This window comes from Spodoptera frugiperda, chromosome 18 (genome assembly GCF_023101765.2).
Source record: "Spodoptera frugiperda isolate SF20-4 chromosome 18, AGI-APGP_CSIRO_Sfru_2.0, whole genome shotgun sequence".
Taxonomy (NCBI): domain Eukaryota; kingdom Metazoa; phylum Arthropoda; class Insecta; order Lepidoptera; family Noctuidae; genus Spodoptera; species Spodoptera frugiperda.
In genome coordinates, this window is record NC_064229.1 from 11,356,006 (window position 1) to 11,373,869 (window position 17,864).

General features: G+C 41.8%; 2 protein-coding genes across 5 annotated transcripts in view; one reads left to right on the plus strand and one right to left on the minus strand.

Moving 5' to 3' along the window:
* Window positions 1-13,252, plus strand: LOC118277790 (transketolase-like protein 2). The gene is made up of 12 exons (XM_035596722.2): window positions 1-198; window positions 3,796-3,913; window positions 5,971-6,188; window positions 7,013-7,163; window positions 7,824-8,051; window positions 8,645-8,832; window positions 9,366-9,437; window positions 9,588-9,711; window positions 9,962-10,110; window positions 10,429-10,546; window positions 11,513-11,624; window positions 11,883-13,252. Exons 1-12 carry the CDS (start codon window positions 101-103, stop codon window positions 12,173-12,175), a joined length of 1,869 nt encoding a protein of 622 aa, XP_035452615.2. The 5' UTR covers window positions 1-100; the 3' UTR covers window positions 12,176-13,252.
* The window catches only part of LOC118278079 (uncharacterized), a 24,624-nt gene continuing 19,894 nt past the window's right edge, over window positions 13,135-17,864 (minus strand). For 2 of the 4 annotated variants that reach the window (XM_050700184.1, XM_050700187.1), the window contains exons 2-3: window positions 16,524-16,602; window positions 13,135-16,031 (exon numbers count right to left, since the gene is read on the minus strand). In XM_050700184.1, the coding sequence (XP_050556141.1) occupies window positions 13,988-16,031; window positions 16,524-16,602 (2,123 nt within the window). In that variant the 3' untranslated portion in view covers window positions 13,135-13,987. Of the gene's footprint in view, window positions 16,032-16,523; window positions 16,606-17,864 lie in introns of all 4 variants that reach the window. The other 2 variants (XM_050700183.1, XM_050700186.1) reach the window with 1 other exon arrangement.

The following is a 17,864-nucleotide window of genomic DNA, read 5'->3' on the forward strand; positions in this document are numbered from 1 at the left end:
TGAGAAGCTGTCATTGAATCCGGCGGCGGGCAAGCGACCGGTCGTAAACAACGTGCTCGTAGTTTTTGTTTGTATTTAATACCGCTAACACATTCCCAAAATGAAAGGCGACAAGAACGTTGACATCCAGGCTTTGAAAGACATCGCCAACAAGCTGAGGATTGACAGTATCGTCGCTACTAACGCGTCCAAATCGGGGTGAGTGGATAACCTCACTACATTCGCCGTTTCTCTGAAGGTCCAATGAAGGTTATTTCGCCGATTTTTCGCGTAGTACCATACTGTTCTTAATGATTGTACTAATATTTATATGAGAACCGGTAGTTACATGTAATTAGCTGCATAAGTAGACAGCTTAAAATACACTGCCCTTTTTTTCTTGTGTTTTAACCTCTGTAATCGGCTTACTGCTTAGTGCCGGCCGGCAACAGTTATTCAGGTCCATAGGTCGCACGTATTTAACAATTCCATTGCAGTTTCATTACGCGTTGCCCCGGGGTTCGCTTGTATTTCCATTGTAGGTTAGGACGGGACCACGTGACGTCGCGCGTCGCCCGCCGCTATCACGCCATGGTGCCAAGGTCATCGCCCTTAATATTATGCTTTAGCGACCACGATCGATTGCATTTTATTTTGCTAATTAGAATTTTCTGTCTTGTTTACGTAAATATTTATTTTTTTATGAGGATGTGTTTTTGTTAGACTCTGAATGTTAGTAAATATTTTTATGCCTTATTGTAGATGTTCATAGGTGTACTCACCATATACCTACTTACTTAATATGGTGTATTTTAAATACCAATACAAATATTATTTTATCTATTTTCCTATAAGAACATATATTTATAACTTCATAATTTTAAGATTGATTTAGAACACACAAATCATGTTGAAATAATGCTTGTAGTACTAGTTATTGTTACACCACTTGGCAACTGATATCAGATAAGATGGCTGTTTACAACCACTTCAATCTGCTAACAATAGTACTCGGCATACAATCAATGTTTTTGTTTTAATGAATAAATATAATTTCTCATTACTTGTGAGCTAGGTTTCAGAAATGAACATACAAATATTTATCTACAATTTTGATGTCTAATCAGAGATTGCATCAGCTCTCCAAAGAGTTTGGTAGTCATCATGATTCAGAATAATGTATTTATGTTGATTACACACATCAGGCACATTTGCCAACTTATGACTGAAATTCATAATTTTAGAATTCAGTAATCATTATTATATCTTACTGTGAATATGAATTATTCACAGCTATGTAAATGAAAACTGAAAATCATCACTTCTGCTTAGTATTTAACTTATTAGCTAGTTCACAGTACATTAACTCCTATGAATAGGGTATTGATAGCAGAAACTTACTAAGCTAACTTCTCGAAATTAAATTATTTCACCAGATCTAAGTAATTATTCAGTTGACCTAGCACAACTAATTGGTTTAGGTAAGACCTAAATTTAACTGACATAGTTATCAGCGATGTAATAGTTACATAAGAGGGTCGTAGCTCTCTAGCCGCGGGGAGCAGTGAGGTCGCACTGATTGTACAAGTCAAGGAGATCTGTAATGTCAAGTAAAGGTTACTCACTGTAATCTATTTACTTGAAAGTTTCATTTCATAAAAAAAGTGTAGTTAGCATGAGCCCTGTAACTTGTCTATATTCAACTTTTGTATCTTAGTTACTGTAGTTATAAAATACTTGTGTTCTTTTTTGGGACAATCGCCACCGCCCATGGACATCTGAAGTACCAGAGGCGTAACAAGTGCGTTGTCGACCTTTTGGGGGTTAGGAATTTAAGGCTTGTTCAGAATCGGGGATTAGGCCTACGCCCCTTAGGCTTAGGGTAATGGGGCCTCCAGTAACCTCAATCACACAAGCATTGTCTTAGGTCGGTTTTCTGTGAGGCCGTGGTATCACTCCTGCTACATGTTGTGTCTAATCAAACAAAAATATCAAATTTCTTTGATCCATAATCATGCAACATCTTATTTTGATTAAAAGAAACTTTGATTAGATTAAGTATGAATAAGCATTATTTTACTACACAAACACCAAATAAAGTGTTATTCAATACTTGTTCGAGCATTGTGTTAATCATCATAAATAAGTGGTTGTCATGGCCACACGACTGGCGATTACCGCGCGACTGTTGTTAAGTGGAACAGTAAGTTCTGTGCGCGAAATATTGTCGCGATTGTACGTCGTTTAATTAGCAAAGTTATAGTAATAAATTAGTTGTAGTGTCGGTAGACAGCCCCATTGATTGATTCTTTGCAATTTGGTCAAATAATTCCCGGGTTAGGCAACGATTTGCGGTTTTCGAAATATTTAGTAATAGAATAACGCAGTCAGAAGACATACCCGCTATGACAATTAATTCGCTGATTATAACTACTTCACCGAAATTTTATTTAATTAAGAAACAAACTGAAGTTTTAACCTATATGTTCTGTATCTATAACGGTTTAAATATCATGTCCGTACCATATGGCCTTAGCTTTAAGTGTGTATCGAGTCTGCACCAGATATTGTACGACGCACAATGTTGTATTGTTGTGTGTCGAGTGACGGTGCCACAGCAAGCCGTTTGTCGTACTCGCGCCGACCCCGTGTCGACCGTGGGCAGTAGCATTCACACACGTGTTGCCTCATAAGTGAACTCATAGCTTACGTTATTGTGTGCTTTACTACAAGTCCTTTACCGGACTTGAACTACTTAGGTACTTGAAACTGTTTTAGGGCTATCACTATTAACTGTACGATGTGGTTTACTAAAATTAAAGATTTAATTGTTATTGGCCCGCTACATACCAGTTTCCGAAAAAAAAAAAACATTAATTCGACTGACATGCACTTGGCGTAGTGTCTGAGTGATCAGCTACTGTATCTTGTTAGGGGTTCGATTCCCGCACGAACTATTTTATTTTTATGATCTGCAGCTGATCTTCATGAGGGTGCTTTGTGTTTGTACACAAAATCTTATAGTAGATATTCAGTTTAGTAACCAGCTATATGTTTTCCCCATTTCAGATTTTAATACATAATTATTATGAAAGGCAACTCGCAAATATAATTACATAAGTAAATAGCACAGGTATCGCAGGTAGAAAGGTAGACTCAATAAACTGAGATAATTAAATGTTTGTGCAGTTCTAGATACACCGTCGCGGTCTACATCACCTGCAGTCATGCTCCGAGAGTACAATGAATGCGATTTCGCCAAAATAAAAATGAAATGTTTATTTAATTGTATTTATATACTTACCTAAGATAATATTGTTATGTATACTGGTAGGTAAGCAACAGTTGTGTGCCTATCTGTGCCAATTATAGGTGTACTAAGATAAGACGTTATTTTTTCAATAACAAATTAATTAAAGCTATCGTTGCTCAAGCAAAAAGTCAATGTAAAATTGAAATTCTTAATTTTTTATCGTACTGAGCCGACTAGACTTGAGGTCCATAGTAATTAATGAATTAGTTCAATTTATGCGTGACTTAACCTTGAATACAAAAAGGCCATTGATACCTAAGATGTCAAATGCTTCATCTAACTTCAACTCACCATCAGCACATCAATCAACCCCAAATTACCAAGATTCTTTAAACAATTTATAACTTTAATAACAAAAGGATAAGGTTGAAACTTGAATGGGTTTAACTTGATGTACTACTGATATTTACTAACAAGTGCAATTTACAACCTCAGATCAATGAGATAAAGTTGTAAATTGATTGTCAGATTGGTTTAACTTGATGTACTGGTTTTGTCGGCAGTCACCCGACATCATGCGCGTCCATGGCGGAGATCATGTCGGTCCTGTTCTTCCACACCATGCGCTACAAGATCTCCGCGCCCAGGGACGCCTCCGCCGATCGGTTCATTCTCTCCAAGGTATGTTCAAACTTAGACAATACAGTACTAGACAGTACTATTCTGCGGACTACCTAGCGGGTTACCGGGGCTCCGGCTCGAAAAGCAGGAGTAGGAACGAGGTGGTTTTTAGTCAGTAAGAGTCTGACACTCCCTCTCGCCTCGCCCAAGGCGGGAGAAGTAATTGGATGATTTTGCCCCTCTAAAAAAAAAAAGACAGTACTTTTCTCTAGTTATATCCTGGCTCAGAAATTAAACAATTAGTACTATGGCCAGGAATGAATCACATAATCCTGGAATAGTGTAGAACTAGTGAATTATCCAGACGAACCTACTACTGTCACTACCTCAACTTATTTGCTGAATAGATTTTCAACTTAAGTGCTTTGTAACTAAGTCGAAAGTCGATCGATGAGGATACCAATACATATAATGTAGCCGTGGGAATGTGAATTAACTGTAGCTGGTATCGCGTTACAGTACCATCGTCGCGTGTTGGAAGACACGATAGTCATTATATTAGTATTATATTCTGGCTACTTTGGCATATTGCGCTAAAACTTGTGTCGTATTGCGAACACTGACTGTATCACCGTACCGATGCTAATGTTTTACTTTATATCGTTTACAACTTTATAAAATGGTTACAAACATGAATACCGAGTACCAAGTATGAGATCTCGGGTTATATTCCCCAGCGAGAATGTATGTGCCTGTATTAGCACAGATTCGTACCTTCGATGGCAACAATCTTGTCCCTAACTACATGGAAATCGAACCGTTAGTTTTCACGTGATGTGAAATGCCTGATCATACAGACACATAAAAAGAATCACACATTTGGGTTGGTATCGATCCAGTAACACCCCCTGCCTTATTTTTTCAATATGGTCAATGTACAAATTGACTCTTCTAAGATTTATTACATGTACATAGATACATAAATTCATTTAGGTGGATACCAATTACTATTCCGCCGCAAACGAACGTTATTACTTATACCGTACTAAATTTGCTGAACTTTCGCTTAATCCCGTGGAGGAATATCGAATTCAGAATTTACGCAGTTTATCGTAATTCATGTGAGTGTTTCTGTACCCATTTCTATGATTCTTTTTCAAATATCGTGGAAATAGGTAATAATGTTAACATTTTTTAATTAGGGATGAATGAGAGTGTTATAAACGTAAGAGTAGACAAATATAATCAGAAAGCTCCGAACTGCTAATTCGGGAGTTATAACTGTTATTGTGAGTCAACCATAAGAGATAGACAGTTGCTGTCGTAGAATACTTTTTTAAACAATTTTAAGGAGAATATTTCCGTCATATCAATTTCTGTGTAGCTTTAACCATTAAGGCTGCACACGCGACGGAAACTTAATGAAATGGAGTAAGTTCTCCAGTTTTTAACATCCCTCATGCTATACTTATTAAATCGTAGCGTATGAAGAAGTCAATATAACCTGCCCAGTACATGAAGATACAATTGTCCAAAATGAAATCTGTCCAGTAGTTTTGATTTCTATAAAGAACATACAGACGCAGACAGACAGACAGCAGACAGACAAAAAATTTTCTGATTGCATTTTTGGCGTCAGTATCGATCACTAATCACCCGCTGCTAGTTATTTTGGAAATATATTTCATGTACAAATTGACCTCTCTACAGATTTATCATAAGTATAGATATTCTGGCTACTTGGCATATTGCGCTAAAACTTGTGTCATATTGCGAACGCTGACTGTGTCACCGTACCACCGTACCAATGCTAATGTTTTAATTTATATAATTTACAACTATGTTTGTAGAATGGTTACAAACAAGACTACCGAGTACCGAGTATGAAGTCTCGGGTTCGATTCCCCAGCGAGAATGTATCTGTATTAACACGGATTCGTACTTTAGATGGCAACAAGCTCATCTACTCTGCAGATAACTTATCTAGTAAAATGTGGATGGCTCATTTCGTAACATGTGCCATGTAGCTCTGCCTTATTTGACTAACTCATTTTAAAATATTGTTACACACAATTACAACAATAGATAGAACTAAACTATCCAATTTCCACTCCCAGGGTCACGCCGCCCCCATCCTATACGCGGCCTGGGCTGAGGCCGGCCTCTTCCCCGTGGAGGAACTGAAGAACCTCCGCAAGTTGGACTCCGACCTGGAGGGCCACCCCACTCCCCGCCTCAACTTCGTGGACGTGGGCACCGGCTCGCTCGGACAGGGGCTGGCCGTCGCCGCCGGTATGGCGTACGTTGGGAAGTACTTCGACCAGGCTCCTTACAGGTAATTGTGATGGTTTTAGGCAGTTGTCCCACCGGCAACGATGAACGAGTAACGAGTAGAGCTAGAACTAGAAACGAGTTAAGCGAGACGTGGCGAGCGAGTGTGTAGTTCTGATATTCTGTGTAGCTCGGCTATAAGCGAGTGTGCGAGTAAGGCGGGCGATTACTCGCACTACGATACGCACTTAGAGAAATGAACTGGTTGCTCGCTCGGCGTTTTTTTAATCGCTTGGCGAGTGTCGCCGAGCGAGTGTTATCTTTCATAGCTCTTGTCAACTTGACAAACTAGTGAAGCGAGCAAAATCTTGTGAACAGTCAGCGATTTATTTGTATATGCATCTCTTTTGTTTACACGGAAAGTATATCTATTGTACGTTTCTTGAGCGAGAAAATAGCCGATCCTTAGTCGTTCACTCGCCGTTGGTGGGACAACTGCCTTAACGTTACTATTTCATAGTTTGGACACACAAGTTATGTAATTAGGCATTGATACATCATGAATACTGCACAGCAGGTGCAGTATTATTGATCAAAGTTTACAAAACACACGAGAAATCTTTAGGAAACATAGAGTAAAGTTCTCAAGAAAAGGAAGATCTTCCGACCAGGCTAAGTGATCAGCCTGGCGGGCTTTCTGTCCAACTGTTGTTCGTTGGGATTTTCTATCCGTGCGGAAACTTCATATGTGCGATGCAGGATATTTATGACGTTATCCGTTGATTTACTCGTCCAAAGTCTATGTGCGAATTCTAATCATCTGAAAAATCACTTGTCCAGATGTAGAAGCCAAAATCGGTGTTATATGACATGGTAATCATTACACAGAGTATACTGCCTGGTGGGAGACGGTGAGGCGGCCGAGGGCAGCATCTGGGAGTCTCTACACTTCGCGTCCCACTACAAGCTAGACAACCTGGTCGTCATCTTCGACGTCAACCGACTCGGACAGTCCGAGCCCACCTCGCTGCAGCATCAGGTAAACTACTTACAATAGAAGAGGTAGACAGATCTAGAAGTCACAAAAATCCGATTAAAAATCTGATTAGACGGTTGTGAAGGGCAAATGATAGTTGTATCTTGTAATACTCTCATTCTTGTAAAACTATTTCATGCAAAAATAGAGCCTGTTATTTAGTCGTAATTCGAATTAAAATTCCATGAAATTATATCAAGTTATTTTAGTCCTAATTAGCAGTTTAGTAATTACAAAGTACTACAATTACTGTTAACTCGTAACTAATACATAGAAATAGTTCCACATTATGTTATGTACTGTGCTACAGTGAGATGCTGATAAGATAACATTGTGTGCTGCCAAGTTTACCAGGTATTGTTGTCATAAACAGGTTACTTCAACTAAATTCAAAATTACTTTAAAATCTATTTAATTAATAACGAAAATAAAGTAACTATTTAAGCAACATAAATCAATATGATATTAGGAAAGGTCAGTTAGTATGTCTAAACCTTGTATTGGTTATTGATGTAAGGCACTGTAAGAAGTGACTGACAACCACTCATTTTCATTGTTGGCTTTCAAAAGTCTACATAAAGTGTGTAAAGTATTAACTGTACATTATTACTGTAGACGGTAAACTGTATATAAGCCCTCTAAACAGCAACATCTCCTCCCCAGCTGGACGTGTACGACTCCCGCATGAAGGCGTTCGGTCTGCACTCGCTGGTGGTGGACGGGCACGACGTGTCGGAGCTGGTGAAGGCCTTCGACGAGGCAGCCTCCGTCAGCGGCCGCCCCACCGCCATCATCGCCAAGACCTTCAAGGGGAAGAACTTCCCCGGCATCGAGGACTTGGAGAACTGGCACGGAAAGGCTCTGGGCGCTGAGGGAGAGAAGGTCATCAAGGTAAAATGTGAAAGATAGCTATTAATTTTAACTTTAATTAAAATCAATAATGGTATGTAATGTGGATTTAAAGCTGTGATTTAGTAGATATTATTGATGCTTCTTTAGTGTTGATAAGTTATGGCCTCTACGTAAAACGGTTTTAATACGCGTTTGTATGGCATTGTTTGTGCGTTTTAACGTCGCAACTGCTTATGCGCCTACATGAACAACCTTTTGTTTACTATTCGTTCTACTTGTATTGCGTTAAAAGGGTCTTGTGGTAAGTCTTTAATTGTCGTTAGCACTAACTTTACATCACATAATAGTGCATACATAAATTGTGTACTATATGCAGTTGGTGCAATATTAAACGTTTGTCGTACTCACGCGACCGCTGTCGGTCGATGTGGGCAGTAGCATTCGAACAATTATCCTTTTAATCGTTAAATTAAGTGTAACATCACACATCTCTCTCTCGCTCTGTCCGTCTTGCTCATGAAAAAAGACCATTATTTCTGTAGAAATAACCAAGTATGTGTGCTTTACACACTTAATTTGATATTCAGACTGCGATTATTTATTTATTGAGTGTTCGGTATGTGGTCCCGCAGCACTTACAATCCCAGATCAAGAACAACACGATAACGCTGAAGCCGCGGGCGCCGCTGTCGGAGGCCCCGCGCGTGCACATCGCCGACATCACGCTGTCGTCGCCGCCGCAGTACTCCGCCGGGGAACTCGTCGCCACGCGACTCGCCTACGGCACCGCGCTCAAGAAGATCGCCGATACTAACATGCGGTATGTTACACACACTCTGCACTGATATCACAACAATATATGATTACTTTACAAAATACTTAGTTTACAAAAGCAACTATAAAATGTTTTATACATTTGTCATAAACTTATCTTTAGAAAAACAATAGTGAGTTAAAGTACTGGCCTCAATGTATTGACTGACCATCTCTTAAATAAGAGATATTTATCGTGTGGGAGCACCTAAACTAATCTTTTACCTTTAGTTTTATGTATTATGTGTTACCTTTCTTAGGTTAATTAGGGGTTCCTTAAATGAAAGTCTTATTTTGTTACCTACTTATTTCATAGCAAACAGCTACTCAAATAAATTAATTTTTAATCTACATCTATTATCAGAAACCCACAACATAGTGTTACTTATCAACATTACACTTACATTTATAGCAAAGATTACTCTTATCCAATAAGCAATAATGTGCAAATGAAGTGACCTATTTAGCTGAGGTAGCGATATTGTTCGAACACTGTAAAAATAAAATACTTACATTGTATAATTTGTTCCTCTATTACAGTGTGATTGCTTTGGACGGTGACACCAAGAACTCGACCTTCAGTGACAAGCTGCGCAATGCTTACCCAGACAGGTAATGTTCAACTCTTAGTATACCTTTTACTTAGAATTTTAATAGAAACCCTTCTCATGGTGCCATACAATTCCTATTGAAGAGTCGTATCAATTTATTTTTAATCTAACATCTCGAACGTATTAACGTATATATCGACCATTGATACAGGTACATCGAGTGTTTCATCGCGGAGCAGAACTTGGTGGGCGTGGCCACCGGCGCCGCGTGCCGCGACCGAGCTGTCGTCTTCGTCTCCACCTTCGCCGCGTTCTTCACCAGGACCTTCGATCAGGTACTGTACACAATAACTAAATAAAACACCTTTTGACATCGAGAACCGAATAAAGTAACTATACTATCGAATAACGTAACTGATACTTAATACATAGTCACACTAGAAGACTACGACTCCCATTGGGAAGGCAGAGACTACGAAATACCGAACTAACACAATTTAGCCATATTTGTTCACTCTATCTACATTCATCAACATCTCAAGTGTTAAAATATTATTTACTTATATCTTAAACCATTGTCACCAGATCCGTATGGGTGCGATCAGTCAGTCCAACATCAACCTGGCCGGCTCCCACTGCGGAGTGAGCATCGGAGAGGACGGACCCTCACAGATGGGACTCGAGGACCTCGCACTGTTCAGGGCCGTGCCCACTGCCACCGTCTTCTACCCATCGTGAGTATATCATCTGAATATATCATCATGTACCTATGCTTGTGGAAATGTAATGTCTGTTGAAGATATGTATTTGCTTGTGTCAGGCCTTAAAACATTTTGGTAGTTGCAGTAATTTATTTTAATTTTAATGTCATTTCGTTAGACTAGATTGATAACACTCTTGTAAACTTTAGAATAAACTTTAACAATAATTAATTATAAACTATTTAAGTGTGAATAGATGCATGTTTCTCATCCAAACACCGTAACAACTGAATAGAATGTATATAAAAAATGTTTGGTAATGTGAGTAAAACATTGTCGTTGTACGTGTAGCGACGCGGTGTCGACGGAGCGCGCCGTGGAGCTGGCGGCCAACACGCGCGGCATCTGCTACATCCGCACCTCGCGGCCCAACACCGCCATACTGTATCCCAACGACGAGGTCTTCAAGGTATGTACACTACACACACGTTAACATCTGCTACATCCGCACCTCGCGGCCCAACACCGCCATACTGTATCCCAACGACGAGGTCTTCAAGGTATGTACACTACACACACGTTAACATCTGCTACATCCGCACCTCGCGGCCCAACACCGCCATACTGTATCCCAACGACGAGGTCTTCAAGGTATGTACACTACACACACGTTAACATCTGCTACATCCGCACCTCGCGGCCCAACACCGCCATACTGTATCCTAACGACGAGGTCTTCAAGGTATGTACACTACACACACGTTAACATCTGCTACATCCGCACCTCGCGGCCCAACACCGCCATACTGTACCCCAACGACGAGGTCTTCAAGGTATGTACACTACACACACGTTAACATCTGCTACATCCGCACCTCGCGGCCCAACACCGCCATACTGTACCCCAACGACGAGGTCTTCAAGGTATGTACACTACACACACGTTAACATCTGCTACATCCGCACCTCGCGGCCCAACACCGCCATACTCTACCCCAACGACGAGGTCTTCAAGGTATGTACACTACACACACGTTAACATCTGCTACATCCGCACCTCGCGGCCCAACACCGCCATACTCTACCCCAACGACGAGGTCTTCAAGGTATGTACACTACACACACGTTAACATCTGCTACATCCGCACCTCGCGGCCCAACACCGCCATACTCTACCCCAACGACGAGGTCTTCAAGGTATGTACACTTCACACACGTTAACATTGTAACCTAAGTATGTAGAACTATACGTGGCTAACCATGGAGGTAGTATTCGATAGGTTTATTTTCGGAAATTGATCCACCCCGTCTTTTTTCCCTCTCCACTCTTAGCTTAATCCCACTTGAGAACGATAGACTTGTTGCATAGACATGAAATAATGTATCTATTGTGTTATTTAGACTATGACATTTATCAAGTGTTTCGTGTGCACAGGTCGGTCAGGCCAAGATAGTCCGTCAGTCCGGCAAGGACCGCGTGTTGCTCATCGGCGCGGGAATCACTCTGCACGAGTGCCTGCTCGCCGCCGACAAACTTAAGACTGAAGGTAAACTACATTGATTTCTTTTGTTGTTTTAGATAAGTATTGCATCTCTATTCAAAAGCTACCCTAATAATTTGTTTTTATCTGTGTATAAACAGTTTGTCTTTCAAAAACATCACAGTATAATTGCTTACTTCGAGTATATTATTTGTGATTTTTTTTATTTTCATTTATCATTTATGAACTTTCGAGATTCTAAGATTATTTTCTTATTGTGTTATTCACTATAACATTTCTAAACATGAATAAAATCCTCCACAGGCATCGAAGCCCGTGTCCTGGACCCATTCACCATCAAGCCCCTGGACGAGGCGGCCATCCAGCAGCACGCCAAGGCTTGCGGCGGGCGCGTGGTGGTGGTGGAGGACCACTACCAGGCGGGCGGGCTGGGCGAGGCCGTGCTGTCGGCGCTGGCGCTGCAGCGTGACGTCATCACGCAGCACGTGTGCGTGCGCGAGGTGCCGCGCTCCGGCCCGCCCGCCGCGCTGCTCGACAAGTTCGGCATCTCCGCGCCGCACATACGGAACGCCGCGCACCTAGTGCTCAAGGCCTAGGCGTGCTCATCTACCTAGCTGTACCCTTACCCTCACGAGTTTAAAGCAATAATATTTGTCTAATCTCACCGGTCGTGTCGGTCTGCCGTCTCATCAGGTTATGAGAGTGAGAAAACAGAGAGTGCACCTGTATTTGCACAAACACTTGTGCACTATAATAATATATCTCCTGCGTGTAGTGGGTTGGTACTTTGGTCGACACTAAGAATACTATTGCTTTAAGCTCCCGGTATAGGTACTGGTCTACACGTTCCCATCACTCGGCCCTTACCCTCAGCTCGCATTTTGTATTGTGATAAATTCAGTAGCTACTAGTTGGTGGGTTGTCAAACACCTCTCAATTTTTATATAGATTTGATATTCTCTGTGAGCCATCATGGTGTACTTGTTATTGTTAATCATTTGCGCACAATTATGACTCAAATGTAAATTGGTAATCATAGATGTGCAGTGTAAGCACAAATCAAAATTATACATTCCTGCTGGCAGACATTCCGGTTAGCATCCATGTTGTAAACGGTCCAACTATTGAAGCAATCAGCTTGAAGTGTTATCTTGTAGTTCCTAAGGACATGTAATGTTAAGTAACACGTAATAACGCATTACGGTATATTGCAGATCTTTTCTATACTTTATATTTAATATTAAATATTGTGTGCCTTTGTTTACTGAAGTGTTGTTGCACTGAACACAAGGCAAGGTTTTAGATGGATTTTTGAAGGTTAGTGTGTAAGAGTATATTTTATAGTTATTTTTGTATCGCTCGCGGAGGCTCGCTCGCGGCCCGTTGTTACTCGGTGCGGGTGGTTGGTCGCCTGTACTCGATATATATTATGTATAACTGTTGGTCAAATTATTATATTCTAAAGTGTTATCTCCCACTGTCGCGGCCCTCACACGGCTGCGTCGGGTGTCTATACATTCATTTGGGTGTGTCTGTTGTTAAATCATACAAAATATTGTTTCGGTTAAATGTTTTAATTGGTATATTACATTCCTGTTTTCATTATTTCTTTTTATATTTTATTAATCACGGAATCAAGTGTTTTTCTTTACATTAAAGTTTATTGTATACAAGTCGTCTGGTTTCATTTTTTTATAAAAGTAAGAAAACATTTTAAACAATATTATTGAATTAAACACATACATAGCAGCAATCAATAACAACGTATAACTTATCATAATGACTAGAATGCCTCTGGTTCGCAATATGTACAGTTTGCCGATCGTCCTACACTATAGTACCTAGAGCTAAGTTAGAGGTGTCACGTGACTAGCTTTGTTAGTATCTCTATACGAGTGTGTCTATAGTATATACAGTAACAACATTATATAGCACCGCTTGTACATTTGCTGTTATATAATTTAATATAAAATCTCGACTTAATATGTAAGTACATGAAATAAATAGGCCTGTGAGTAGGTACAGCATTAATACATTAAAATACACATTCTCAGTACTTTCAGACAGACGCACTGGTCTGACAACCTTACAATAATACAACGTACGCAGTAATACACAACAACCTTAGAATTAACAACGAGTTCTGTACACGAAGCGAAGATACATCAACAACAACAACATTCAATATGGACGGAGTGGCAATCAAGAACAAAATAACACAAATTAATAGTTTAAAATCTCACTAAACACAATTATTAAATGCATTATTCGACCGCTGAGCGGCCATGTTAATCCTCCAGCATCCGAATACTTGACAATTATATACAATCTCTTAGGTTCCTTCATTCTGGCCGAGTGCTCGCTGGGCACAGCCTGGGTCCATCCTAGTTATATCAGGGTTCATAGCGTCAGCCCCACTCCGTGGATGGCGCGGGGTCTGTGGGTGGGGGCGGCGGCGCAGTGGGGGGAGTGGAGGGGGGCGCGGCCTGCTCCTCCAGCTCCCCCGGCAAGTAGTCCTTCCAGCTGCGGAACAGGTAGCGCGTGAACTTGCGCAGCTGCCGGAACTTGCAGTACGTGGCGCCCTCTGCCGACTGCAGCTGCTGCGTCTGTATCAGAAACCCCTTCTCTTTGAACGTCTGCTCCAGTTTCTCTCTCTGCAGACTCTTCCTAGACTTTCTCTTCTTTTTACTTAAATCCTCCTTGCTCAGAGCTGTGCCGTGCTCTTCTACTTTAGGCTGCGACGTGGACGTTTCTGCAGTCGCAGCGTTCTTGCCTTGGTTGGAGTCCCGCTGCAGGTACTCGTAACCTTTGTTCCCCTTGTTGCCAGTGCCGCTGTAATACCTGAAGTTTCCTCCAGAGTCTACGGAGAGCATCTTTTTCTCTTGAAGTGAAGGCTTGGAACCTCCCGTGAACTTAAACTTACAAATGCTGACCTCAGTGGTGGGCGTGGTGGAGTTGGTCTTGGTCGGCATCGGCGGTATGAATATAGCCGACCGCTTCCTTTTCACCGGCCCCTGCACGGGGTTAGGTGATACCCGCTTCATCTTGCTTTGGTCGGGGCTTTGTTTCGCATCTTCCACTTGTTTTATCACTTTTGGGTCTAATAGTTCTGAAATTTGTTTGAGCACTAATTTGTTTTTGTTATCGTCTATCGATGAGTTCTCGGACACTTCACTAACACTGTTTGGCGTGGACGTGGGTCCCCTGTTGTCACCTTCAGCACTGAACGGTAGCTGTCCGGCGGCCGCCAGCCGCTGGTAATACAACAGTTGTGTCTGTAGCGCCAAGGGATGCATGTAGATGCCGGCGTTGGGCCAGTACACGTACCCGGGGAACTTGCCGTCGCTGTCGGGGCTGGACGTGGACTGCGCGGGCTCCGACAGCGTGGGCGACACGTTGCGCGGCCGCGACAGGTCGGGCGAGCTGCTCGCCGTCACCGGCGTCAGGTTGGTGTTCCTCTGTATCACTGAGATGGCGTTGGGGGGCTGCTCGGGTTTACTGCTGTCTTGCTCCGAACTCTCAGATTCTGCTTCAGTCTTTACTTCTGGTAGGGAGGAATAAATGTTGCCAAACTTCTTTTGTATTTGTATCTTTAGATCGTGGAGGTCTCTGATGCAGAGGTTCAAAGGTTCATCGTCGCTATGTAAGGGTCCAGCGATCGTGACCGGAGCTTCAGGCATCGGCTCGTCTGGGCTCGGGAACTTTGGTGGAGTCAGCGATTCTAATCGCTTTTTGTTTTCTTGTGACAACTTTCTTTCTAATAGACTAGAGATGATTTTGTTCTGTAAGTCAGTTTTAGGGTTACTCGTGGGCGGGTTGTCGCCGCCCTTGAAGGGAGGGCACATGTTGAGTTGGTTCAGCCTTTCTTGTGCAGAGGGTGGTTGTCCTGGCACTACGGTCCCGTAGTTCTCGTATATCAGGTGACAGATGTCTGCCTTCTTCGGTTTCCGCCCTCTCCTTGGCTTGGAGTTGTTGAGGGTCATCTCTCCCATGTACGGCAAGTCGTCGTACGTGACAATTTTGCTCGGAGCTATGGCAGGGTTCTTCTTCTTCTTGTCGTCCTTGCTGGGCGGCTTGGCAGCCATGTTGAGCATGGAAGACACCTGCGGCACTGTCAGTGTGCCGGTCTCATTCTGTATGCCCGCCAGCCTCTGCGCCCAGATTTTGAACGTCTCGTTGGTAAAGTTGTTGATGTCAAAGTTAGCTTCAACTTTGGGTTTCTCTGCGGGCTTCGGTTTCTGCTGAGCCTGTTTAGCTGCGTTGGCCTTCTGCAAGCTCTGCTCGTAGTGGTCGAGGTACTCCTGTGGCAGCGCTTGGTGATGGAACTTGAGTTTCCATCGGTTCTTCTGTCTGTTGCGAGCGTGCTTCGGTTTCGGGGACTCCTGTTTTTCAAGACGTTCCTTGCTGGCCGACAATAGCTGTTGACGTAGCAACTCTTTGTTTTCCGATGTCCTGAAAATGGAAAGATATACTATTCAGATACTGTTTTGTTATTGTAGGAACATAAATAATTCTATTTAGAGCGCGTGATGTACAGAATTCCCTGTACACTCACGTCTGGGAACAACAAGTAGGTCCGCCGTGCGCCGTCCGCCTGGAAACTTGGCAGGAGTTTGGACAATAACTCCGATGTTGTGCAAGTTTACGAGAGCCATTGACAAGACATGGCGGTGACTCACTGCTGCCTCACTACCGTTAGGTACCTACTTTATTAGTAGCTAACTTAAATCTCTACGTGGAAATCCTAAAGTATTGTAGGTAAATAAAATGATAATTATTTATGTAAATAAGCCACAAAATAGGACTTTTTGTGTGAATATTTGAAGGCTGACGTATGTGAAATTTCTGTCAGAAGAGTGTCCATTCTCAAATGATGTATTAGTTCCTTAGATGTAAAGGTTCCCAGTTAGATGGGACCTGGTTGTAGTGAAGGGAGATGTTTACCTGTGCAGCGCTAGTGGCGCCGGCGGGTGCGCGGGCGGCGGCGGGGGACACACGTCGCCGCACGCCACGCGCCGCATCACTTCTGAAACAATAACACCCACACGTTATCTCACTGACCATACGCACGTTGTGGAACATAATTATAACCTTATAAAATTAAATCGTATTAGAAGATTAGCAAAAATAAGGATAATTGTCATTGACTACATTAGGTATTATCTTGTTTCTCGTAGTGTAGTCAGCAAAAACTTTACGACAATATACGACTACTGAGGTTTTATTCAGTTTTAGCAATTGGAACCTAGAGTGAACATGAGAACCTAGAGTAGACATAGTCCGAGAAGATGCCCGATATTAAGTACGTTAACCCCGATAAAGTTTAAACCCGTACCAAATTCCGCCTAATATCAAGAAGTACCTACTTAGATGAGTAACAACCGCAAAAATGTTCCATTTGAAAGGATTGTGGGTTTTTCAACTAATCGCACATACAGTCTTCTTAGAAGCGAGTACCTGTACCTACCTACCTATCTACCTATCTACTAATGTCTGGGTGCTACTGCCCACGGAGGCCGACAGCGGCCACGTGGGTACGACACACAGTGGCGGTTCATGTCGCACTGACACCTGCATAGTGCAACATTTCGATTGCACTACTTATTTTTGTGTCAGTGCTGTAAGTGGAGAGCCAGCGAAATTGTTAAACCGGGTTAACTGATAGTCATTACCTATGTGTGACTAAGAATAAATTCCAATATTTTTGATCACCAATCATGACCATCAATTATGACGAAATAAAATTTAGATCATCAATAATGACGGAATAGAATTTATTAGATCATCAATAATGACGGAATCTTTGGAGGAACCGTAAAACGGAATAAATAGAATTAACTAACTAACATCTATTCACCCCATTCTTGTGACTATTCAGCCTTTGAATTCTATTCACCCCGTTTTATTTAAGTAGGTGCCTAAGTACTTAGATAAAATAACGAGAGAGTCAATCTGTTCCAAATGTTTAAAAAATACAATTATGCAATTGAATTAGAGAATACATTCATCCTAATTACACCCAGGTAAATATATGTCAAATTCCTACCGTTTACATAAAAATGTATGTAATCTGTGTTTGTTAGTACACGCCTACTCGTACCCGCGTCAGGTAAAGTGAAACACATTCATTAATCCGAGCGTGGCTACAGTATAGTGTGTATCGTAAATCATTGGTGTTTACTACGCATGCGTACGAGCCGCTAGCGAGGTGATCATCATCTGATCATTCAGGTTATAAATCATGTAATGTTACGTCAATATCTACACTCGGTACCTACTCTACGG